Genomic DNA, 26,189 nt, shown 5'->3' on the forward strand with positions numbered 1-26,189 from the left:
TTCTTTGCATATGACGGTGCTTTGAAAAACTTCCTAATATGCAATTAAAAAATGAAATCTTTAATGTATGGTAGGCTACCTAGCAGATTAAGAAAATCTGGACTCAGGCTGGGTTACTATATGCAGCAAGAGACTATTTAAAATCATGGTATTTCACAAATCTGATGCCATCTACTCATAGATATTTACTGCATGGAGTCTGTTGCAGATCTAAATAAATAAAGGTTATTTCTAGCTCTTTCACATGGATGGGTCTTTGATATCGCTCTGATGAACCATTCTAGCACCTTTATTTTTAAGAGTGCACATTAATAAATTTGACCCCTCCAGGACTGCTTCGTTCATTCATCCAAAATCTGGATGGTCAAGTATGTGTACCGGCGGGTTATAAAGCTCCATAAATCACCCAACAGAAGCCTTTCGCCTACAGCTCTCTCTGTTCACACACCTGACGCGTCTCAAGCCGTACTGCACTCCATTTCTCCGGACTTTAAGTAATGAAGGCCAGCCCGTTTAATTTCAGATTCTGTGCTATTACCACGTTGTGCTGTTACGATCAGTTCTAGAACTGTAGTTCATTTCAAGTTATCGAATTTCTCTAGACTGACAGTTTCATAAAAAATAAGTCAAATCCCGTTATCATCTCGCCTTTGCCGATGTCGTAATGGGCTGTAATTACCAGTCTCGCACTTATAACTGCGAGCCAACGGCACGACGGGCAGTCCTGAGACGGGACGGCATTCCTCTCCACCCTTAAGAGCGTAGCGCTCTCCTCCATTCGCCCACCTCTGCTTTAAAGCAATCAAGGCTGAGCCGAAGTCGGATTATGTGACTTGTCGAGCTGCCCCGCTCACGATCATCTGGAAGGGGAAGTCATGCTACCTATGACACAGGCGACCATGACCCGACTCGTTTTCTGCCTGCTACTCTTTTGGGGTGAGCACTGCACTTTAAAACAAAATTTTTAGGAGTATTCAATGAAGTCGCTCACACCTGTCTGATGGAAAATGACGAGATACTTTTTCCATCGCGCGTTGCTGCCGCCGTGAGACAGGGAGGGTCGTCTGGTTGTCAAAAGTGGGAGCAGGGTCTGCGAATAAGAGAATGTAAAATCCGAAAAAGTATCAAGTATAATACAGAAAGAGTTTATGTGAATGTCGCCTAACACTGTCAAAATGATTGAAGTCAAACAGCCGGTGAAAGTCTTTGAGAAATTCGGAATGATTGTGTACGTGTTAATGTCAGGTTTACCTATTTTGAAAAATCAGACGTGTGGGAAAGGCTCACGGAGTTCGTATTAACTGTAAGAATACGGGAATTGTCAGGAATGTTATGAATGAGTGGAAGTAATTTGAAATGTAAGTCCGTTCGGACTAAATCATAAAAATTTCACCCAAACGTATCTGAATGGACGTTAACAAGAAATAAAATTAAGTTAATTTCGCTCGAAAGAAATAGAAATGTTGGAAACTGACCCAAGTAATAACAAGTTCAGTTTTTATATAATAAAATACGACCAGTCGAGCTATTGAATATTTAAATGCAATTTGAACAATCTTTTTTCCAGTTTCACTGCACAAATATGATTGAAAAAAGTGCACTTCTGCATCTGCGTTTTTTTAATCTCAAGTTCAATAATTGAATTTAAGCAGAGGAAGATGTTAGATTCCACATACAAACATTCAGTTCATGTTGTGGCTAATATGTTGTAATTAACTTCGTGATTTATGTTATGGTTCATATAACATTTTATATATTAAATTAAAAGGATAAATTCAGTCTCATGATTCCACCATTTTGAGTCCGAATCTCTGGAACTTCTCCGTGTGGTGTCTGCACGTTCTCCCCGTGTGCTCGTGAGTTTACGCCTCCTATTCCAGTTTGCCATCCACATATTCGTGGAATGGTCTAGTAGATTGATTTCTCGATTGATTGCCGATTTCACTCACTGAGAGTCAGTTGGCCCTGGAGGAACTGGCGGCCCTGTCGTGAAACTTCATTTGATTTAGCAGGTTTGAGAATATGCAGTTTTATATTGTGACGATCTGATGGAATCCTCTAGAATTCATCAGTAATTGTTTACTCTGAACAATCCAATTTAGGATCGTGAAGAGCCAGACTACATTACAAACAGGAGCCAAACGCACATACCCGCATCCATTTCTCAGTTCTGCTGCACACTTTCGGCGGAATGCGGGTGGAAACCAATGTAGGACTAACAACAGGCACCATATCCGATAATCATCTCAATTTTGAAAAGGCCTGACCCCGTCCAGACAGGAATTCTGTGGTCGGGGTGGCTCACTCGCCCACGTCAAGCCAATTAAGATAAATGATTGTTTTTGGACTGAAAGCCCTGGAGGAAATCCGAATGAACACGAGAACGTACCAAACTAAATAAAAGACACCACCACATCCGATGGATGAATCGGGAAACAAATATCGTGCTGCATTATGTTTTTGAATTTGTTTATTTGGTTTGAAATACATGGGTTTCGTTTGAACTCTTTGCCATTGAGATTAAAGATCTCTTTGTGAAGTGAGCATGGCCCAAGGCAGATCAATAAGCAAATACATTTTCTGCATTTAGGATGTTGATCGCTTTAAATTTAGCGGGTATGGACCTTTTTCCTATAGCTCAGGTTCAGACATTTAGAAACAAACCGATCCGTGCTTAATTACTGAAATCTGCTTTTTTTTTGTGTCCGCCAGCGCGCTAAGTCTTTCATTCGTCGATGTGCACCATAACCGCATTATACGTATAACTGCTGACGGCTAATTTTATTCCTGTAATCTGTAATTAGCCGCACGCATAATCCTGCTGCGCACGTGCCTTTCATGTTTAAACGGCTCCTTCTCCGAGGCCTGCTTAATGAAAGCGCTGCCGGGGGAGGTTCAAGCCTTGGAGCGCAGTTTAATGCCTGCCACCTGCACCGAATGTGTCGCTGCCCCGCGATTCAGCGCTGCTTTTGGGGAAGCCGTGCATCGGGTGAAGGAAAAGTGAAGCGGGGAGGCCGTTTAGTCTCGACTTTCCTAGTTTTCCAACGTATTATGAACTCTTCAGGGATGCGATCGCATATTCAACCATTTTGAAAACCTGCCTAATCCATTTCTGTGGTCTCGAGGACTCCTCTCCATTCATAAACAACACGAAGGCATGGAACTTTTAAAGGTGCCACAGTAGTTCTTCAAACCGATGCCTTAGAGCAGGGGTCGCCATCTCTAGTCATGGAGGACCACCATGGCAGGTTTTCATTCTGACCCTTGTCTTAATGAGTGGCCTGATTTTGCTGCTAATTAACTTCTTTTGAACTAATTTTAATTGACTTGCTCTTGAAGACTCAGACCCCATAATTGTTTTTTTCCTTAATTAGCAGCCAGATACAAAATTACAAAATGAGCCAAAACAACTGGTGTCCATCATACAATATCTGAAAATAAAGAACGATGAAGGTCTCAGGAATGTTGGTCTGCTCAGGTCCCCAAAACATTTTAACAGTTGCTCTTAGAAAGAGAAGATCAACAGTTTCAGAAATGTCTGCTAATGCACCACGAGAGCAGCAACAAGCCACAGAATTAAAGAACGGGTTTAATTAATGACAAGAATTGGCACCTCATTAAGCAGCTGGTTGGAGTGAAATTGGTTGGAGTTTGAGGCCCAGACTTAGTTGGTCTTCTGTTGGCTCCCTCACTTCACATTTAATTTTTGTTTGGATACCATTTAAGGACAGAAATGAAGCAATTCAGAGCAATGATGAAGAAATTCAGGGGAACAAATCTTAAAAAAGCAATTCAATTAAAATTAATTCACAAGAAGTTAATTAGCACAAACAGGGCACTCATTAAAAAAAGGGTTATAATGAAAACCTGCAGCCACGGTGGTCCTCCAGGACCGGAGTTGACGACCCCTGCCTTAGAGCAGGGGTCCTCAATCACGGTCCTGGAGGGCTGCTATGGCTGCAGGTTTTTGATCCAACCCAATTGCTTAATAAGAAGCACTTATTGCTCAAGTGACACTTCTGCTTCACTTTAGTTTTTTGCTTGTTAAGATTTTGAACTCTTAATGCTTATTTTAGTCTTAAACAGCTGTATTCTTGGTTTTTAATTGATCCTAATTAGCAATAACATGCAAATGACCAACAAAAACAGCATTTCTCCATTTAGCTTGTTACCATTTACACCTGTGTGTATTCATCGTGCACTATTGGGTTTAATTAAATACTTGGAAGGAAAGTGAAGAGAAAAAATTGTGAAGGACAGAGAATTACTCTTCCATTTTAGCCTTCAAATCATTTGGATGATATTCTTAGAAAGGGGATGAAAATTTAGGATATGAGAATGACCTGACATACCATAGCAGAGTTAAAGCACGAGCAAGCCAAGAAATTAAATTATTAAGAAGAATTGCTTTCTAATTATGCAACCAGGTTAGAACAAAAACCTACAGCCACTGCGGCCTTCCAGGACCGTGATTGAGGAAACCTACCTTAGAGGATCCATTTTTAGTTCCCAAAAGAACCATCCATGTGGGAGTTCCAGAAATAAACTTTATTTAGGTCCTTAATAGGCTCCATAAATAGCCATGAACAGATGATAACAGATTTGTGAAACACCAGTGGGTTCCTCCTGCTATTTAAAGGACTGTTGTTGCATACAATGCACAAGCTACATGTGTTTTCTTAATCTGTCAGTATTCTTGCTAGGTAGCCTACAATACATTAAAGATTTCCATTGTGTCCGCATATTATGAACCTTCTCAAAACCCAAAGAACCAATTTCATATACAAAAAACCATAAACACAATTATTTTGAAGAGTGTACTCTGCAAGGGATGCCCATGCATTTCACACTTACACTGACTCACGACAATCTAATTTATAACGCTTATTTAGTGACAGTGGCGTAGCTGGAGGGGGCGGTCCGCCCCGGGCGGCACATTTCTGGGGACGGCATTATTGGCCACTAGGCTCAGTACAATTTGTGTGTAAGCAGCAGGGTTCGGAAAAATATCACTCATGTATGAAAAAAAGTCACATTCTCTGATTTTAACCACAAATGCTTGAAAAATAATGTCCAGACTGTCCATCTGCATCAGACACAGCAGTTGAAATTTATGAGGCAATGACAAACATAAACATTACACCGATAATAATTTCTAGGAAGATAACATTTATAATTCATAATTTCGTTTCGTTATCAATCCGAATGCGTTCATGCTCAGCGCAGAAAACATCCCCACCTATCACTTGTACTCTACACTGGTTCAGGTTTTCGTAGCGTAATTATATTAAACTAATAACTAGAACACGGCTTATCAGTGCGTCTATACTATATTCTGGTGTAGTTTATGCTTATAAATGTATATAAAAAATTATTGCTGTTTCTTTATATATGAATAAATCTATGCAAAATGTATCTTAATTTTTCTCTATACGTTATTTTAATTTTCTATTTAAATAGTTTAACGTATTCAGATATGTTGGAGGGCGGCAAATTGAAGCCCCGCCCCGCCCAGCCCCAAGCGGCACGAACTTGAGCTACGCCACTGTTTTGTGTGAAACCAAATACATACAAATATATGTTTTATACAATTGAATGTAGAATTGGCAGGTTAACATGGACGATTACTCATGCCAGAATTAAATGCAATCCATCTTAAGAACATTGATATTCATGCATATTCATGCAGTGTAGTTTTCACCCAGTTCCGAAGCTTGTCCAATTCTTTTTTTCTGCTGTTTCTCCAATTTTAGTATCATCTGCAAATTTCACAAGTTTACTAACCACACCAGAATCAATACACTCATTAATATAAATGAGAAAAAGTAACTGTCCCTGGACAGACCCCTGAGGGACTGCACTGATGAGGTCTGCGGTGGATGAGTTATCACAGTGATAATGCTAAAGGGTCTAAAGAGAACAGGATCGGGAATTTTTCTTTGAAAAACAAAGACCAATTTTTGCAAAGCATCTTGAATCATTTTGGGGGCCCCAGTGGCCTGCAGGTCTGTGGGCTACAGCCCAGATTCGTTCATGCAGAAGTCCGGCGATCAGCAGAAGGCAGAAAACATCCCAATGTAGGGCACTCAATTGACAAAATAAGGTAACTTGTTAGTCCGTATTTTATATAGAATTTTTTAAACTGCTAATACATGACTATTTGTTATTGCACCTTGTCTGAAAAAAAGATGGAAAGGATGCATTAGGTCATATGGCAGCTCTAAATAGGCCTAATATGAGCGTGGACAGTTAAGAAACTCTGGTACTGCCATGATACCCACAACCCTGACCTAAACGGACAGATTCAAAGATGGATGCGTGGATGTGGCCACCCCTTCATCGAGTCTGTCTGACTTTTCCATGTAACTGACTGCTTCTTCAATGGCAGCATCATTTGTGTAGGTAATGATAGTTAAAACAGGTGCTCCGTGGTTGAAGTGTGAGTGAAATTCAGAGGGAGAATGAGTAAGGCTAAAGAATTAGGTGGAGATTAACACACTGAGCAGCATTTGTGCTGGTATGATAGTAATGGCAATGCAGGGTGGTTGGGGGTTAGTTACCTATATACCAAAACTCAATTCTGTGGTTGAGAAAGAATCTTTTTCAGTTGATCAGTATCAAAAAAGCCAAATTATATCCACTCTGTTTCAAAGTTGTATAACAATAAATTTTGAGAAGGTGACTGGCACTGTTTATTTTTGTAGAAAGCTTATTGTTCTTTCCATTTTGAAGCCCACTTTATTCCAAATGGATTTTTGTCTTCATGCAAAGAATGTTCCAGCAGCATTTCATCCCAGGTAGGCCAGTACTTCATTGAAGATTGTTCTTCCATCTACCCATCCATGATTTTTCTGAGCCCTTTCTGTCACAGGAGGCACATTCACATTATATAACCTCATTCAGTCATATCAGATCACCTTAGATTTGCCAGTTAACATGCAGAATGAAACTAGAATATCAGGAGAATATCTACAGTGCAAGCACAGAAGCAGGATGGGCAGAATCCAGGTATTAAACTTTAAAGATTTTGTATGTTTCACCGGGGAAGGGGGAGAACATCAGTCATGACTTTGGTCATTTAGATGCTCAGGGTCCCTTTAAAGGGTTTTCTACAGAATATTTTGGGAGTTTTAATGTAAACTGGATTGACAGATGAATATGGTAAAAGGGTAGTGCTTTGAAGAAGAGGGTGGAAGCGGCGTGTCTGGTTTTGAAGTACTAAGGAGTTAGGTGGAACTGGCTGGCAACAAGGAGTTGCGGCTTCAAATAGCAGAAGAGTGGAGTCTACCTTTATATCTTGCAGCAAAGTCAGTCCAGGTCGAAAGATCTACTAGCAGGATCAAACTGTTCACTTGTTCTCAGGACTGTTGATTTCAGTTGCGCTTCTCCAAATTGTTGCACCATCGTTGACACCTTATTCCTGTTTTTGGACTTGTTTTTGGTCCACGGAGTATGGACTCACAATTGTGTTCAGTTTATTTCTACGTGGTTGTGTGTAGAGGGTAAAGTAACACGGAACGAACTGTATTAAGAGTGTTTATTGTGGATGAGTGGAATTTGAAAGGTTTCATAGAGGGGTTTGACTTTGGCTTTCTGAACCTGATTCAAATAAAATAAATCATAGTTTGCCTTAGCAATGGAAATTATGTGAATTTGGACTTGCTTGGGAAGATATACCAAGTTAGGTTCACAAAATGGTTAAGTTGAACTTTGAACTAAGGTCCTCGGAGCTGTGTGGCAGGGGCTTCTATGACTGTGCTACCCTTGTTTATTCTCCCTTATGTCATTTATCTTATGTGATTTTATGCTTTCTGTAAGCTTTCCATTTTTTAGCTGTGACTACCATAAGAATATGCAGCACTGCTGGCACAGAGTCAGTGCCGTAGCTGTGATTGACCTTTTAATTTTCTTTGTTGTTTCATGTATTGTTTGGTTTTTTTTTTCTTTATGCTGTAGTGGACCAGGTCAACTTACAAGAGTCTTCCCATAGCATTAAGAAGCGAGGCCTTCTGGAGCTGGCAGGTGTAATCAAGTGCAGCACTGGACGCACTGCCATCGCCTACCTGATGTACGGCTGCTACTGCGGACTGGGAGGACAGGGCTGGCCGAGAGACAAAGCTGACTGGTAGGTCCAGTCTTATTGTTCACTTGCTTGGAATATTTTCCCTGAAATTTGGAAGCCTACTTTCCTGATATGGGAGAAAAAGAGTGTTTTATTCTGATAACAAGACTTCTGAGGTTACTACAGCTGTTAAATAAAACACAATTAATATGTGTATAACACTCTTCACCGACTTTAGGCCCAGGGCACTTCTACGTATTTACAGTTCTGACAAAATATCAATAAATTACTAAACAAACAGTAAAAGATGAATGAATTCAAATATTTAATAGTAGGTGATTAGTAGAGGAGTTACAACATGCAGATGGAAAAGTTCAGGTAGGCAAAAATAAGATAAATGCCTGGCTCATGAAACTTGAAGCAGGCTTCGCTTCAAAAAGTAGGCCTCAAAGCTTATAAGAGGTCTATAAAGCCTATTAATTTATAAATGAGACAGGACCCATGAAACATCTATGCCAAAAATGACAAAAAATTATTTTAAAAATAATAATACAATTTATTTTTCTATACCCCAAAATCACGCAAGAAGTGCCGCAATGGGCTTTAACAGGCCCTGCCTCTTGACAGCCCCCCAGCCTTGATTCTCTAAGAAGACAAGAAAAACTCCCAAAAAACCCTTGTAGGGAAAAAATGGAAGAAACCTTGGGAAAGGCAGTTCAAGAGAGACTCCTTTCCAGGTAGGTTGGGTGTTTAGTGGGTGTCAAAAAGAAGGGGGTCAGTACAATACAATACACAGAACAGAACAAATCCTCAATACAGTATAAAAATTTTACAAGTACGGAGCAGATTTCAACAATAGATGATATCACATAGGGGTGGCGCAGTGGTAGCGCTGCTGCCTCACAGTTAGGAGACCTGGGTTCGCTTCCCAGGTCCTCCCTGCGTGGAGTTTGCATGTTCTCCCCGTGTCCGTGTGGGTTTCCTCCCACAGTCCAAAGACACGCAGGTTAGGTGCATTGGGGATCCTAAATTGTCCCTTGTCTGTGCTTGGTGTGTGTGTGTCCTGCAGTGGGCTGGCGCCCTGCCCAGGGTTTGTTTCCTGCCTAGCGCCCTGTGTTGGCTGGGATTGGCTCCAGCAGACCCCCGTGACCCTGTAGTTAGGATATGGATGGATGTTACTTATGTTTTAGTGCTGATGACCAACAACAGAGATGCAGTCTGTGCAGTTAATCAGCAGCTCTAGACAGGATATAGTGAGTCTTCAGCCGGGATTTGAAAGCTGAGACTGAAAGGGCATCTCTTATAGTAGCAAGCAGACCATTCCACATTTTAGGGGCCCTGTAACTAAAAGCTTGACTTCCCACTGTTATGTTATTAATTTTTGGAAATATAAGCAGATCTGCATCTTATAATAATGTTTATTATCAGATAATGAAAAAGTAAATTTCTAAAGCAATCAAAAACCAATGCTAAAAGCCAGAAGCAAAACAAAGAACAAGTGAAATTTTAAAAATGTATGAAACAGATACCATACTGAACAACAGAAGCTGGTAGCCAGCAAATGTCTCAGCCCTGAACAAAGTCCTCTTCAGGCTTCAGGCCAAGGGCGGTTCCTTGACAATACCTTTTCCTGTTGTGTAGTAATCGACTTAGTAATATATTGTCCTTGAGTTACACAAGAGAAGGAATGTGGACAGTACTGGTGCCATCTTATTTTGCCCCCTAGACCATGCTTATTAGTGTGCCAACTGAATGATCAGTAGCTAACCTGTGGGACTGGATCCCACCCAACACCCCCAACCCCCCCTTATGATCTGCGCTTTAGGCAAGTGCCTAATTTGCCTTAATGGTGGTGCCAGCCCTGGCTGTGGAGTCGGTATACAAAACCTTCAATTTTAACTCTGACTTTTCAATTTATAATTAGAATAAAATACTTACTACATTGTTACATGTACAGGTTACAAGGCATTTTATCACTGACAACATGAATTATCAAGCAACTTTTTAGCACGCTAAATTGTTACACTTTAGTTTTAAAGGCTGTAGCGATGACAATGCAGTTACTGCTTTTTTATATTATTAGTTAAAGAAGTTACAACCATTGCATAGCATTAAACATAACATAAAACTTACAAGATAAAAAAGAGGCTATATTTTTATCAAAATGCTAGAAGCAAAACTAGTTTATTTGAATTAGTGTATGTCAAATTGGAAATTTTAACACATTATATTACAATTTACATTTAGTCAGAGTCGGTACATTTTTACTAATTCTGAATCCGATTCCAGTATCCTGATAATTGCTTACGACTCCATGACTCCTACTCCTCAGCCTTGCTCATGGGTGCGTCAAAACCTGAATGGAAGCAGGAAAGATAAAGATAGACAGAGAGACAGGTCAGAAGAAAAAATGAAAAATAATTAAATAGTGTAGTCCGCAATGTAGAACTGTTTTAATATTATACACATTATTTTTGCGTACTTTATTTGGTTTTGCCTATTATTTATGCACTGTAAATGACTGGTCAAATGACCAGAGTTTGTCATGGCAATGACATCACCAGACGTCAGTCAGTCAGTCAGATGCTCCAGCAGAAATGTGGCCACAGCAGAATTAGAGCGTATTCTTCAGTTGGAAAAAAACGTAACTCATTAGCGGTAGTTTCCTTTTTCAGCAAGGCCTAGTGCTAGGTTAGTTTCCAAACCTACCACAAGGCACAAAAGGTTTACTGCGATTTGATCTGTCAGGAGGAAACCTCCCTCCGGGATGGTGAAAGGTTGTTGCGCAGGAAAACTTAGTTCTGACCTATCTCACATGACTGGTCTTCTTTAAAAATGGCTGAATCTCATACTATTGGTGTTTTTTTTTTGTTTTGTTCAAAAATGACACGTATAAACTATTTTACAATGTGTGTGGAATCGCAAGACACAAAATGGGAGTATTTGGCATGTTTTTAAGCTTTCCTCTATACCTCATACCCACCATTGTAAAGTGCCAGAGCGGGCAAGATATGCTTTTAAATTTATAGAAAGCACCTAACTTGATAACAAAATTTTGGGTGGCAAATGCATATATACCATGTTTGTGACTAAATAATCTCGACTTGAAACAATACTAAACTTATTCCTTTAAAATTCAAGAGTAGAAAACGTATTTTGAATTGGCTTCTCTTTGTCTCTCTTCAAGCTCAGTGTGTATTTCTTACTTTCATCTCCCGTGCTTACTCTTCAGGTCATTTCAGTAGGCCTGAGACCGCAGCAAACACACTCAACCCTTTATTCCTCTCGTTCTAGCCACTTCAGTCAGTTCCCACAGGGATGCTTTAAGCACGTCTCCATCATTCCACCACCGTCCTTAGGTCCTTAGAGTCTTCAGCCATTCCTGCTTCATCAAGTACTCAACAGGAGCCAGTCACCCCTGTACTGCCATTCCTCTCACTTCCTGCGGGGCCTCTCGACCACACTGTCTCCTTTCTGCCATGCTTTCTCAATTAAACGATTCTTTTCTTTCTCTTGATCTTTTCCCTTCTTTGTTTCTTTTCTTCCTCTATGTTCTGCTTGGGCATTTTATACTTTGTGGGTGTGTGTGTTTTCCTTATTGATATCTGGAGAGTCAATGAGGAACTTGCACTTGCACGTAAACAAGCAATCAACCAAATCTCCCCATTGAACACACTGCAGCTGCATGGCTTTCCACCGGCACTAAATCACACCTACAAAGCCCAAGCAGCACTGTATTTATAAAAAAAATAATGCACCGCCCCAGACCCCGACACATTGTACCACAAGCATGAGGGGTTTCCAATCCGTTGGTCTTATGTCTCATGCATTTTGACCCCTAGGACTCATCCTTCTCTGCCTTTCACTGCACTTAAGTTAAAATCCTGCACCTCTAACCTGGGTCCTTTCATCTTATATAACCGGAATATGTGGCACAAAGTTAAAAATTCTGAGGTGCCTGTCCATCAGTCTTCAATATTCCTCCTTTACACATTGTTGTCAACACTATTTCCTTTTCTCCTTGGGTCTCTTGAAACTTTGGAACTTTCAGGGATATTTTTGACTAGGGCTCCACATACTGAAATCTCTGAGATTTATATCCATTATTTCTGCCTCCACTCTTTCCTTTTGTCTTCTACATAGATCTATTCTTAATGCTTGTAATGTTTCTTTATTATCTTGGCTTCCCTCCCATCTTCTCTAAAACCTTCCTAATTCACTATCCCTCTCCTCAAAGTCAGTAGCAGCAATACATATACACTTTTCTGCAAGGCGTTTTACAGACCTTTATCTGTTGAATTTGTTTGGCATCATGTCCCCCTCAATGCAACCACTCTTCTGGGGATAGTTTTCAAGAACATTTGTACCTCCTCTAGAAACCCCAACCTTAAAAACAGCCAATTTATGTTTGTCCATCACCTTTATCTTACATAACAATAAGAGCTTTGCTGTGCTTTGCTAGATTTAGTTTCAAGCTGCCGTTTCTGTCAGATGATTGCCCCTTACTGATTTTGACATATTGTAAAGTAAATAAACAAACCAAGTAAACAAGGAAGAGTCTGGGCTTAAATCAGGAACTCCCCATTTAATATGTTTGGCACTATGATTAATAATTGGACACCGTATAGTAGAGACAGGAGAGATAACCAGAGCATCTGTAAAGCTGAAGTCTCAGTGGTCAAAATGATGACTTCTGTTGTTTCATCCTGCTTTTTGTCTTAGCAGATTGGAATGGTGGGGGATTAAAGCAGAAGTGAGAACTTGGTTCTTCTGGGTGCTGTTCCTCATTTTTAAAGAGGGGAGACAGAGCCTGCATAAACAAATATTCCACATCTATATATATATATATAATTCACTAAGGCAAGACACCCATGGAAAGCACGCCGGAAGGGGCGTGGATTCACTGATTTGCCGACAAGTAAGACACCTATGGCGCACGCATCAAGGAGCCACGCCCACCAACTCCTGGCACCTCCGAGCCACGTTGACTGTTCACAGAGGCATGTTTCTGTTTATGGCGGAGGTGAATCGCCATATGCAGCGTGTAAAACGGTTTGCGAGGGGTATCCCATGGGATCCTTTACAACTGAGGTTAAAACACAATGAAGTAAGCAGTCTTTAAAAAGCAAGTTTTCGGTTACGATGCACGACCGCGTGCACCATGGCAAACTGTTTTACACGCTACATGCAGCAATTCGCATCCGCGTCAAACATGCGTCTTCTTAGATGCTCCTGCAGGAACACGGAAAGTCTACGTGAGTCACAGGTTCATCTGGACTGTACAAAGATGACAACGACTCAAGTGACGAGTTGGAGGTGGGCACATGAGCGATGGCGGTCTGCCAGTTTTCAGTCACGGACGATTGTGTGTTGGTTTGTTCCGTGCATTGTTATAATGTTGCTTTTCTTGCCGATTTATTACATTACCGATTTTTCAAATGTTAATTTTCTCCCTGTGCTTAAAAATCATTAAAAAACCAGACTGGTTATGTGGCGTATGGTACACCGCGGGTTGGCTAGTTCTCATTAAACCCCGAGTATGCCCTCAATATAGTCCGTTGGAGAGACTCCTCATATCTGCATTTGAGACAATATATTCAGGGAATGTCCACCAGTTTCTGCATTTTGGTCTTCTGTTTCCAATTTGTCTCAGCTGCCCTTTCTATTAATCTCTCTTTTAATCCTCAAATCTCCCCTCTATTTTACTTCTTCTTGTGATAAGCTGAGGTCTGTGGCGGTGCAGTGCATTGAAGCTCGGTGGAGGGGCACAGATTTCTCAGAAGCATGGTGTTGTAGCCCAGGGATGTTGATGGGTAAATAGGCGTGCCTGCATTCACATGCAGACACACACAGTCTGGCCAATTTCCTCATTAGAACTCCGGGGTGTGTAATTTACACCTGCTCATGCATAAAATGACCCTGACAAGGTTGGAAGGAGACCATGGAGGAACTTGAGCAGAGTAGGCAGTATGGTCGGGCCCCACAATGGAGTGAATAAATGGCACTCCAAGGGGAGTCTTTGCTGAGCAATTGTGAAGCAGAAACCTTGATAAACTTTAAGAAAAAGATTAAATATTGGGACAACTTACCTGTTAGCTAAACAAATGGGCTTGATGGACAGAATGATATCCTCTCTTGTCTCACAAATAGGAAATCATCTGACTTTTTTCCATTCTAGAAAGTTTCTCTGTTCGGTCTCACTCTCGTTAAGGTGACAATTAATGGGTCTTCCAGCCCTAACATTGCATTTATGGTGCAGAGGCTGTATGGTCCATTCTCTTTCTCAGTCCTCTTGCCCATTGGGCTTAATGTTTGGATCATGCTATCCTCTCACATATATGGTAGGTTATTTGAGGCTGGGCACCATAGGGAGACCCCTATTTTTATTTTGATTGTTTCTTTTTACTTTTCCTTTATTGTCAGTTTGGGCTTTATTATTGGACATATATTACTGTGAATCCTGCATCTTTTCTTATTCAACAAAAACAACATTTACCCAATAAATATTTGGATATGAAAAAAGTATGCAGAAGGTAAGTTATTTAACTGCAGGACACTGGACGAAATCTGGAAGCACATAGGATGATCCCATGGAGCCATATGAGCCATTCCTTAGATCTGTCATGACTTTTGGTATGTCTAATACCTCGAGTATTATTTTGGAATCTTTAAAATTTTGGGATGTATATTCAAATTTTGAATTCAGTGGAATGGTGAGGATGCAAGGAGTAGAGTTGGCGAAGTTGGATGAGTTTAAATACTTGGGATCAGCAGTACAGAGTAATGGGGATTATGGAAGAGAGGTGAAAAAGAGAGTGCAGGCAGGGTGGAATGGGTGGAGAAGAGTGTCAGGAGTGATTTGTGACAGATGGATATCAGCAAGAGTGAAAGGGAAGGTCTACAGGAAGGTAGTGAGACCAGCTATGTTATATGGGTTGGAGACGGTGGCACTGACCAGAAAGCAGGAGACAGAACTGCAGGTGACAGAGTTAAAGATGCTATGATTTGCATTGGGTGTGATGAGGATGGATAGGATTAGAAATGAGTACATTAGAGGGTCGGCTCAAGTTGGACGGTTGGGAGACAAAGTCAGAGAGGCGAGATTGCGTTGGTTTGGACATGTGCAGAGGAGAGATGCTGAGTATATTGGAAGAAGGATGCTAAGGACAGAGTTTCCAGGCAAGAGGAGGCCTAAGTGAAGGTTTATGTGGTGATGTGGTGAGAGAGGACATGCAGGTGATGGGAGTAACAGAGCAAGATGCAGAGGAGAGAAAGATATGAATGAAGATGATCCACTGTGGCGACACCTAACAGGAGCAGCCAAAAGAAAAAGAAGAATACTGTATTCAAATTCTGAATTCAATAACTCTTCTGTACAGGACTGATCCATTTACCCAGGAAGATCTTATGTGTTTTGTAACCAGAGAGCTAGCAGATTGTACTCTACCCAAATTTTTAGTGCTTTCCCTTTTTTTTTTTTTTTTATAATGTCCCGGAAATAGCACTGTGTAGGCCCTGTGGGCATACTAATTACTGGTGTTTCTACTTTGGGTTTCTGTAAAGTTTGACTTCTGTGCTTCAGCTGAAACTTTTGCCAAACATGCAGATGGTGTTTTGTTTCTCAGTAGCAACAGGAAAGTTGCAGAGCAGAACCACAGAACAGAATTTTTACTGTGCATCTCACCATTTAAGCAAACAGTTTATTATTAATTATTATAGATAGTTTATTGCAGGCTCTTCAGGTTTGCCTGAATTCCTCAGCATATGAGCAGTATCAAAGGCATGTTTCAGCACCCATCCAAGTATCATTACTGGGGTGTAACTTTCATTAGAGGGAAACACATTGCGGGGAACTTGCCATTCCTTCTGTGTTTTAAAAACCTTGTGTCCAGAAACTCCCCAATTGAGGATTTTGGAAATAAAACGAGTGTAACTACAAAGATAAACAGGACAAATAAGTGTTTCTTAATTCTGTTAATTTGCTTGATTCAAGGAATGTGGTAATAGTCCATGGCTTTATGATTGATTTTCAACAAATGGGTAAGAATATATTTAAACTTTTTAAATGTAGAGATAACTGGTAGAGATGTCCTTATGGGGTTACAAGTCATTCGATTTCAGCAGATTGGAAGTTGTTATCTCCCTTCTTACATTGCTTTCATTCCAATACCTCCTAATGATAAGCAGCCGAGTTATATTTTGGGAAACTGCAGACCACTGCAGTAAAGAGATTCATTTTTCCATAACCACCAGAAAATCACAGAGACCTCTTTGTATCCAAAATATGTTTCCTAATCTTTGAGCGTATGGTGTGAGGTAGAGGATGGAAAAATGGAAATTTTACAAAAAAACAAAATCTAATACAAAAGCTAAAATTCAAATTCCACAATATTTAAAATATAAAACTTCTAAGATTAGTAAACTACACTGAAATAAAAAAGCAAAAGGGAGCAAAAGAACATGTAAACTTGTTGAAGCAGTGACTGACAGCTGTTTTAGTGGTCCCGGGATGCTGGGCCAAGACAAAACTAAAGTATCTATTTAACTATTTCTCCGCCTGCTCAGACTCAATAAGGTGCCAGCCAAGGCTGTCTTCTGTCTCCCTTACTATTTGATATCTCACTTAAGCCCTTTGCTATTGTTCTTTGTAGTCTGGATTTGATTACCCCTATTACTGCTAATGGCGTACTGACTCTGGTAGCAGCAGTACTTAATAAAACCACAGTTCATCTTATAATTTCATTAAAAGGCAAAGGTTAAAATACAGCAAAAACCATAATCTACTAAACAAACTCAAGATATGAAATCAAAATTGTAATTAAAACAACGCATTAGAGGCATTAAAACCAAAACAATTTCACATAACCAGAGCCAAAATGTAAGACAAAAGTTATAGTCACTTGACAAAAGCATTTGTTGCCAGAAAACAGATTGAATTATTAAGTGCTAGCTGTGTAAGCCCGTACTGTAAAAAGCACGGGGTCCTAGAAACTATTGAACTCGTCAAAAAAAAATTGAAATGTAGAGATGTCAGGTAATTAAAAGGTAACAACTCTGGGCATCTCTCTCCTAGGAGGATTTGTTTTGCCGATGTGCTCACATCGCTTGTGCATTAGCAGCGGGAGGAAAAATAAAAGGGATACCGTTTTGCCGATGTTAGCAGCTCAGCGACTTTGTCTTTCTTCTGAGGTTTCGTTTTGCTGACATGCTGAGCCCACTTGTGTTATTAGTGGCTAACTGAGTTTTCCGTTTCCTCGGAGGTAGAGAGCCCTTACCCCGACTCCACCTCTCACTTCCGGGCCGATCAGACACACACACTTCCACGTGTAGACGTTTATATAAAAGAAAATGTGTTTGTTTTTTTTTAAATGTAGACAACCAGTAGGTATACGATAGTGACCATTTTATATCGACCCGGTGATGTCATGCGCTGAACACTTTTAAGTTGTCTTTATCTAATAAACATCATGGCAAATATCAAGAAAAAGGTTCCAAAATGCATTGCGGAAGAACACATTTCATTAGATATATTGTGAAAAACAGGTTGAAACAATAAACAAACTTAATTCCTGGATTCCTTGGCCTTTAGAACCCCCAAAATGATGCTAAACATATTTTTAGGGACTAAAGAATAGCTGCAAAAAATTAAAAGTAGAAGCCACATCATTATACATGGGATCCTTTATAATATTTCTTTTATATGCAGCTATTTTGCTTTTTTTTTCCTAAACTGTATCACATCCTGTCTGGCTATAAAATTAATTGGGCAAAGTTTGCTCTCTTTCCATTAGATTCCCTGTTCTGTCACTTGGTTTTACCGTCGTACTTCCCTGTGGCTAACTTGTTGAAATGTCTGTACATTAAAGTCTCTCCTTTCATGCGAGACACTGTATCATCTACGTACCGTGGTATCTTGAACAACTCCTTATGGTACTTTCTCCCTATGCCACTTGACATGACATGATAAATTAGCAGTTACCAAAATCAATGCAGCAGTCCTTTATTTTAACTTTTTTGTGTCATGCTATCTCTTGCTCTTCCCTATAAAATATTACTCAGAATCTCTGTACTTTTCTTTGAAATGGTCAGAGACTCTACTTGCATTTGTGATAGGTCTTGGTGGGGATCCCTGACACACTTGGAGTTATGATTGGGCCTTCAATCTGTATTACTTGTGTGGAGATGATTAAATTCCCTCTATAACCCACCCTCCTGATTCACTGTTGAACGCTATACAGTATAGTCTCCCACTCTGTTCTTCCCTTCACTTCCTTGACATTAAAGTCATTTTAAGTCCCCTAGTCCTATATGATCTCCAGATTTGGCAGAGAGTTAAGAAACATCTTAGCGTTTCCCCAGTTTGGCACAACCATACCCTCATCTTCCAGAACCTAGCTTTTTGTATTGGTGGCAAACCCATTTCTTTGTTATCTTTCTTCAGCTTAGATCAGTTCTTAAATCAAATGGGTTCCCAATACCCTTTGTGTTCCTTTGTACCTTTTCCACTGTTGTTGTGGACAACTAATGTGCCCAACGAATATTGTGAGCAAATGAATAGAAGATGAAACGGGTCGAAAGATGTGATCAAAAAATAAGCTAAACTTCAACGCTAGGAAGACAACAGCATACATCAAACTAAACCAAAGGGCAAAGACAAAATCAAAAGTCAAAAAACAGAACAGTAATTAGAACCAGTAAGAAATCTTTATTTTTAATACATTTGCAAAATTTCTAAAATCCCGTTTCACATTGTCATTCTAAATGATTTTAGTTTTAGGCTGTAACATAACATAATGGGTAAAAAGTGAAAGGGTCTGAATAGTACCGTAACATGGCAAGTATTTGTGATTTAATCGCACGCCACTTTTGTGTTGTTCCTTCAGGTGTTGTCATAAACATGACTGCTGCTATGAACGTGCGGAGTTTGCAGGATGCCAACCCAAGACCGAGAAGTATCGCTGGACTTGTGAAGAGAGAGTTGCAGACTGTGGTAAGCTTTTTTTTTTGGTGGTTGGATAAAAAAACACTTACAATATTAGTGGAAAACAGTCCGGAGTTGGGAGTAATGGAATACGAAATTGGCATGGAGCACAGGAATGTGACAAAAGAGCCTTTAAGAAAGTGCCCATAACAATGTCCATCCATCCATCCATTATCCAACCCGCTGAATTCCGAACACAGGGTCACGGGGGTCTGCTGGAGCCAATCCCAGCCAACACAGGGCACGAACTAATCCTGGGCAGGGTGCCAACCCACCGCAGGACACACACAAACACACCCACACACCAAGCACACACTAGGGCCAATTTAGAGTCGCCAATCCACCTAACCTGCATGTCTTTGGACTGTGGGAGGAAACCCACGCAGACGCAGGGAGGACCCGGGAAGCGAACCCAGGTCTCCTACCTGCAAGGCAGCAGCGCTACCACTGCGCCACCGTGCTGCCCCATAACAATGTCAAGTCATTTATTTATCTTCGGTCATAAGAATGGAGGGGCCCAATCAATGTTGTTTTTTTATTTTGTAATCACAAACTCTCCTGGACAGATCACCAAAAAATAAAATAAACTCAACTCTCTGAATAACTTCCACCTCCTAAAACTGACTACCTGCTACAGCCGACAAGCAAATTGGGATAATCAGTCATTATTGAGCTGCTCAGGCCAACTAGGGTACAAGAGTTGGTCATGTGATTTAATTGGTGTATAGGTGCAAACCACGCTTTCAATAATTTCTGAAAGCAGACATAGCTGAGTAATGCATCATGACCTGCCCTGCTCTAATAATGTGTTAGACATGCACTTAAGATAACAAGACAAAGATGCACAGATATTAACATTGCCATAAAGTCATGCTTGTTTTTTTCTACAGAACATTAAAGGGGTACTGTTCACTAATGTGACTGCCTGGGTGGTCACCAACCACTGGAAGGAAAACATATTCCACAATCAGTCCATTTAATCAACACAAATATTTATTTGCAAGCTTTGAAAGTCTCCATCAAAATGAAAACACACTCATAGGTGCTTTCAAGGCGTCTTTCAGTCTGTTAGCCAGTGTAAGTAGCAGTCACTTCCTCTTCTTGGCTTTCTCTTAATCTTTGTGTCCACGTCAAACATTAACAGCACACCCTTAAGTTGGCACATTTTCTAATTTTTATCTTCAGCAAAAAGAAAATGATCTCCTGATGCAATTTGACTAATGGCACAGCTTTAAAGTTTTGTATATTTATGTGTAGTACATGAATGTAAAGGGGCGAGTTCTGCTGCTCCTCAGTTACCCCCAGACTCAATTCAAATCCGGCCGTGCAAGTGTCCGTGTGAAGATTGCACTTTCTCCCCATGTCTGTGTGCATTGTTTTTCCCCAAATGGATGTGAAAATTCATATTAGCCTGTAATGAGAAGTCAAGCAAAATGACACATTTAATTGGCTAACTAAAAAGATCACAATATGCCAGCTTTCGAGGCAACTCAGGGCCTTCTTCAAGCAAGATGTAATACAGAGACCTGAATTCCCAGTGTTTAAATACACACTAGGACACAAACAACATTGGAAAACCTTTACCTGAGACATGCTAGATGTAAAACATTAATAGTATTATAGTATTAATGTATAAAAATTAAAAGAATATTAGCCTGTATTAACTGGGGTACTCTTATACACCAATGAGGTCAAAGCTCTCTATATTTCATTGTGCTTCATACAGTACATGTGACAGTAATGACCCTATACAGGTGCCGGTCATAAAATTAGAATATCATGACAAAGTTGATTTATTTCAGTAATTCCATTGAAAAAGTGAAACTTGTATATTAGATTCATTCATTACACACAGACTGATGTATTTCAAATGTTTATTTCTTTTAATTTTGATGATTATAACTGACAACTAATGAAAGTCCCAAATTCAGTATCTCGGAAAATTAGAATATTGTGAAAAGGTTCAATATTGAAGACATCTGGTGCCACACTCTAATCAGCTAATTAACACAAAACACCTGCAAAAGCCTTTAAATGGTCTCTCAGTCTAGTTTTGTAGGCTACACAATCATGTGGAAGACTGCTGACTTGACAGTTGTCCAAAAGATGACCATTGACACCTTGCACAAGAAGGGCAAGACACAAAAGGTCATTGCTAAAGAGGCTGGCTGTTCACAGAGCTCTGTGTCCAAGCACATTAATAGAGAGGCAAAGGGAAGGACAAGATGTGGTAGAACAAACTGTACAAGCAATAGGGATAACCGCACCCTGGAGAGGATTGTGAAATAAAACCCATTCAAAACTGTGGGGGAGATTCACAAAGAGTGGACTGCAGCTGGAGTCAGTGCTTCAAGAACCACCACACACAGACGTATGCAAGACATGGGTTTCAGCTGTCGCACTGAACAAGAGAAAGCGTCAGAAGCGTCTCACCTGGACTGCTGCTGAGTGGTCCAAAGTTATGTTCTCTGATGAAAGTAAATTTTGCATTTCCTTTGGAAATCAAGGTCCCAGAGTCTGGAGGAAGAGAGGAGAGGCACAGAATCCACGTTGCTTGAGGTCCAGTGTAAAGTTTCCACAGTCAGTGATGGTTTGGGGTGCCATGTCATCTGCTGTTGTTGGTCCATTGTGTTTTCTGAGGTCCAAAATCAATTCAGCCATCAACCAGGAAGTTTTAGAGCACTTCATGCTTCCTGCTGCTGACGAACTTTATGGAGATGCAGATTTCATTTTCCAACAGGACCTGGCACCTGCACACAGTGCCAAAACTACCAGTACCTGGTTTAAGGACCATGGTATCCCTGTTCTTGATTGGCCAGCAGACTCGCCTGACCTTAACCCCATAGAATATCTATGGGGCATTGTGAAGAGGAAGATGCAATACGCCAGACCCAACAATTCAGAAAAGCTGAAGGCCACTATCAGAGCAACATGGGCTCTCATAACACCTGAGCAGTGCCACAGACTGATCGACTCCATGCCACGCTGCATTGCTACAGTAATCCAGGCCAAAGGAGCCCCAACTAAATCTTGAGTGCTGTACATGCTCATACTTTTCATGTTCATACCTTTCAGTTGGCCAACATTTATAAAAATCCTTTTTTTGCATTGGTCTTAATTGATATTCTAATTTTAAGAGATACTTATTTTTTGGACTTTCATTAGTTGTCAGTTATAATCATCAAAATTAAAAGAAATAAACATTTGAAATACATCAGTCTGTGTGTAATGAATGAATCTAATATACAAGTTTCACTTTTTGAATGAAATTACTGAAATAAATCAACTTTGTCATGATATTCTAATTTTATGACCGGCACCTGTAAATGTATGATAGTTTTGTGTCACAGGTTTTTTTGTTCTCCAAGAATGAATAACACGACAATATGAAATATTACACTTAAGACTATATAATGTACTAGTGAGCCCTCATCTGGAATATTGTGTTCAATTCCTTCCACCCACTACAAGAAAGACATAGCAGGACTTGAAGCTGTATAGAGGAGAGCAACAAGTTGCAACCCAGGACTTAAGGACATGGCCTACTCTGGTAGACTCAGAACATTAAACCTGTTTAGTCTCAAGCAGAGGACACTAAATGAAGACCTAATCCAGGTATTTAAAATCCTCAAAGGCACTGATACAGTGGATCCAGAAGAATTCTAAATGACGAATTACATACTTGGAAGACACCAGCAGAAATTAAGGGGAAGTACATGTAGGGATGAAGCCAGGAAGAACCTCTTAATGCAAAGTCACTAGTTTGGGACTCGGAAACAAACTAGTGAGACATGGAGTTGAAGCTCAAACCTTGACAACCTTTAAGAGGTGTCTGCATAAGATAACTGGATCAGCCCAACGGACTGAAATGTCTCCTCTCGTGTGTCAAGTTTATGTTCTTCTTAAAATGCCTCTCTGAATTAAAGGAGGAGCTTTAATATGGAACTATACATACCCTACAAACTTAACCACAAATAGAAAATGTTTTCAATATTTCAATAAAACTTCTATTTAAAAAAATGAAGACATAACGAATCCATATTTTATATTATGTTTGGCAAGTATCTTAATGGGTTCACAAATGCAATGAAGTATAAAACAAAGAAGTGTTTGCTCAGATTAAGAGATGAAAACCATACATATTTATCTATCAAGTACTACAAAGGTTTTTTTTAGTTTATTTAATAATCTATATTAAGTGCTGACGGAATTTTATTTTTCTGTTTTTCTGTAGAATCTCTGAAGGACAAATGTGAGAAAATACTTTGCAGATGTGACCGTGAAGCCGCAAAATGCCTGCGGAAAGCTCCATATATCTCTAAATATGCTGTATGGCCCGACTTTCTTTGTGGATTTGAGCATCCCATGTGTAATATTTATTAACTCCGGTGTTGTGTACACAGAATTTAGATGACCTGCTGTTTACTCTATTCCGATTTGTTTTTGTACTATAATGCATTACAAAACTGAGTAAAACTAACTTTTAAAGAAGTACTCCTCATGTGTGGACATCTTCTTAAAACTGTAAGAATTACTCCTAAACATGTTTAATATTTAAAATGAGGAACACAGTGACTGGAACTGAAAGCACACAATTTGTGTGGCATTATGTAAGCTTGGGAAAGTGATTTGATATGACCGTAATAAAAATACAATGAAGTAGGAGGAGGAGATAAAATAGTTTGGGGAGCCGATGTGTTTGGGACCCTCTAATTCACCCTGTGGATTACCAGAGAACCTGAAAATTAAAATTTTGGGAAGTCCTTGAAGAAAAGAAAAACAAAAAGAAAAGAAAAACACCCCATACTTTAGTGCTATAAATCAGTGTTTCTCAACTGCTGGGTCTGGGTTGCAGGTTCCTGTTCATAATGGTAGTGGGTCATAATTCTGACAATCGCACTCGATTCCCTTTAATTGGAAAGAGTGGGTCACGACGCCAAAAAAGGTTGAAAAACACTGCTGTAAATCAATCATTAACTATGACTGTGTTTGCAAGAAAACACAGCATTTAAATCTGGGGATTTCTAGAAAGACAGGGGAAGCCTTGAATAGGAAACTAACAAACTGGATCAAACACAAATACCTGGTTGAGGCACCACCTTGGTGAAGATGAAGGGTGTGATGGCGATTAACAATACTGGGATACTCCTCTTGTTCACATTAGGAACAAACTATATGCTGTTCCCAGTTTGTATTCGTTGTTTCCCTTGGCCTATAAAAACTTCACTCTGAAGTTTTATTGTGTTGCCATTTACTTTTGCACAATACTCAAGTCCATACTTTGGATGAACCAGTGGCTTTGCACCCAAGAAGACTTCTGCAGATGTAATGATAAGATGTAACTGATCTGCTTAAGTATTGTGTTGGTTAGGATGCATCTCAGAGCTCCACACCTCAGACACAATTGCACAGACAGCAGTCCCAGGTTCAAAAGACCTTTTATTCACAATACCTCTACAGTTTCTCTTCCACAATAAACAATTCTTTCTCTTTGTCCTTCCATGTCTACCTCTTCCCATCTTCAGCTCTCACATTGAGGTGAGGTAGCTTTTTTTATGCTAGACCTGGAAAGTACTTACAGGGCCACAGTGTTGCAACCAGGAAGCCAAACCTCCATAAAACTGGGAGGTCCTCTGTCGGCAGCACCGAGGTATCCCAACAGATGTCCAAACTGGAGCCATGCCAGAGAAGCACTACCACCTATCAAATTGGGACATTAATCTTTGTCGGTAGTCCATTCCATTACATCTTCTCCCCAACTGACAAAACAGAAAGCAACCTGGCCAGGATGTGCATCTATCCCAGCCATCTCTCCATAATGACCTCCTTGGATGGGTTAGGAACTACTCTCCATCTGACTCAGGATGCCAGTCAATCCAATAATCTACCAGACTATATAGAAAGTGACAGCATTCTTCATACTTGATTTACAGTATACTAGCCACATAACCTGTTGATAGTTTTTAAATGTATTCTATTACCTATTTAATAAATTTTGCCCTATGCATACCTACAATATCTTTTCTACGTGTCCTTGTGTGTCGCAGCCTCTCTTGACTGGCGCTCCCTCTCTCAAGCCCGTTACCATAAAGCCTCCTACTTAGACTCTTAACACTGCGAGGTGTCTTGCTTGCCTCATGTCCGCTTTTATACTTTAAGTCTTTGAATGAAACTCCAAGGCTTCTACTCCTTTACTACCTGTCCTCATTTGTGGTTTTCAAAATGGCTTGATTAATAAAATCTACCAATGCCATCTTGTCACAACTTATTAAGTTTACTTTAAAATGTTAATTTACTTCACTTAATGATCACTCCCATTTACACTTTTAAAATCATTATACTCCTCATTAATGTGACGAATGGCCATGATTGGTGGGGAACAATAACTGAAAAAAACACAGTAGATGGGATGGATGACACTTTCAGGCTTAATGAGTGTTTCAATTAAAAGTTTGTAAGTTTACCTTTATTTTGGTGCCATGAAAAGAAAACACAACCTGACAAGTCCTGTAAGCATCTGCCTGCATCTTATGAAAAAAACCAAAAGAAACAACTACTCAACAACTGTGCTGGGATGGAAAAATACTTGTGGATAAGAGAAATAGAACAATACATGGTTATTAATAATGGAAGAGCTACGAAATTGCAACACGCAGCTATTAAAGGAAAAGTCAGATTGTGGCAGTGCTAGCCCTCTGGAAGAATTCATTTTCAGATCCATCTTACATATTTTATGTAAGTGGTGTACAGCTGTGCAAAATACTGCTATGCAGTATACAAGAAGTGATAAATCTGACATCTGGTGCATATTGGGGCTAGTCAAGCATTTTAATTCTTATGTTTCCTGTGGCTGGATATATACAGCATTTAACTGCAAATAATACTAATATCTAAGTACATACATTGAAAAATTATATTTCAGTTCTTTTTGTAGGTTTCCTGCCATTTTAAAAATATATCTTTAAAAAAAAAATAAATGTGATCAACAATGTTGCCATAGCTTATGCAATTCCCTATTTTCTATGTTTTAATTACATTCAAAATACTAAGAAAAACGTAACCTCGCCCTAACATACAAATTCAAGCTTCATTGTCAATAGCATTGTCAATAGCGTGATCTCAATTCAATATTAAACATGACAAAGT

At 39.8% G+C, this 26,189-nt stretch overlaps 1 protein-coding gene across 1 annotated transcript; it reads left to right on the forward strand.

The window, feature by feature from the left end:
• The first annotated feature begins 738 nt into the window (after positions 1-738).
• On the forward strand, positions 739-26,175 carry pla2g10 (phospholipase A2 group X). Its single transcript, XM_039774208.1, has 4 exons — positions 739-936; positions 7,957-8,125; positions 18,946-19,052; positions 23,278-26,175. The coding sequence occupies exons 1-4, from the start codon at positions 876-878 to the stop codon at positions 23,424-23,426; spliced, it is 486 nt and encodes a 161-aa protein (XP_039630142.1). The 5' UTR covers positions 739-875; the 3' UTR covers positions 23,427-26,175.
• Positions 26,176-26,189: the final 14 nt, after the last annotated feature.

Source organism: Polypterus senegalus, chromosome 13, assembly GCF_016835505.1.
Source record: "Polypterus senegalus isolate Bchr_013 chromosome 13, ASM1683550v1, whole genome shotgun sequence".
NCBI classification, from domain to species: domain Eukaryota; kingdom Metazoa; phylum Chordata; class Cladistia; order Polypteriformes; family Polypteridae; genus Polypterus; species Polypterus senegalus.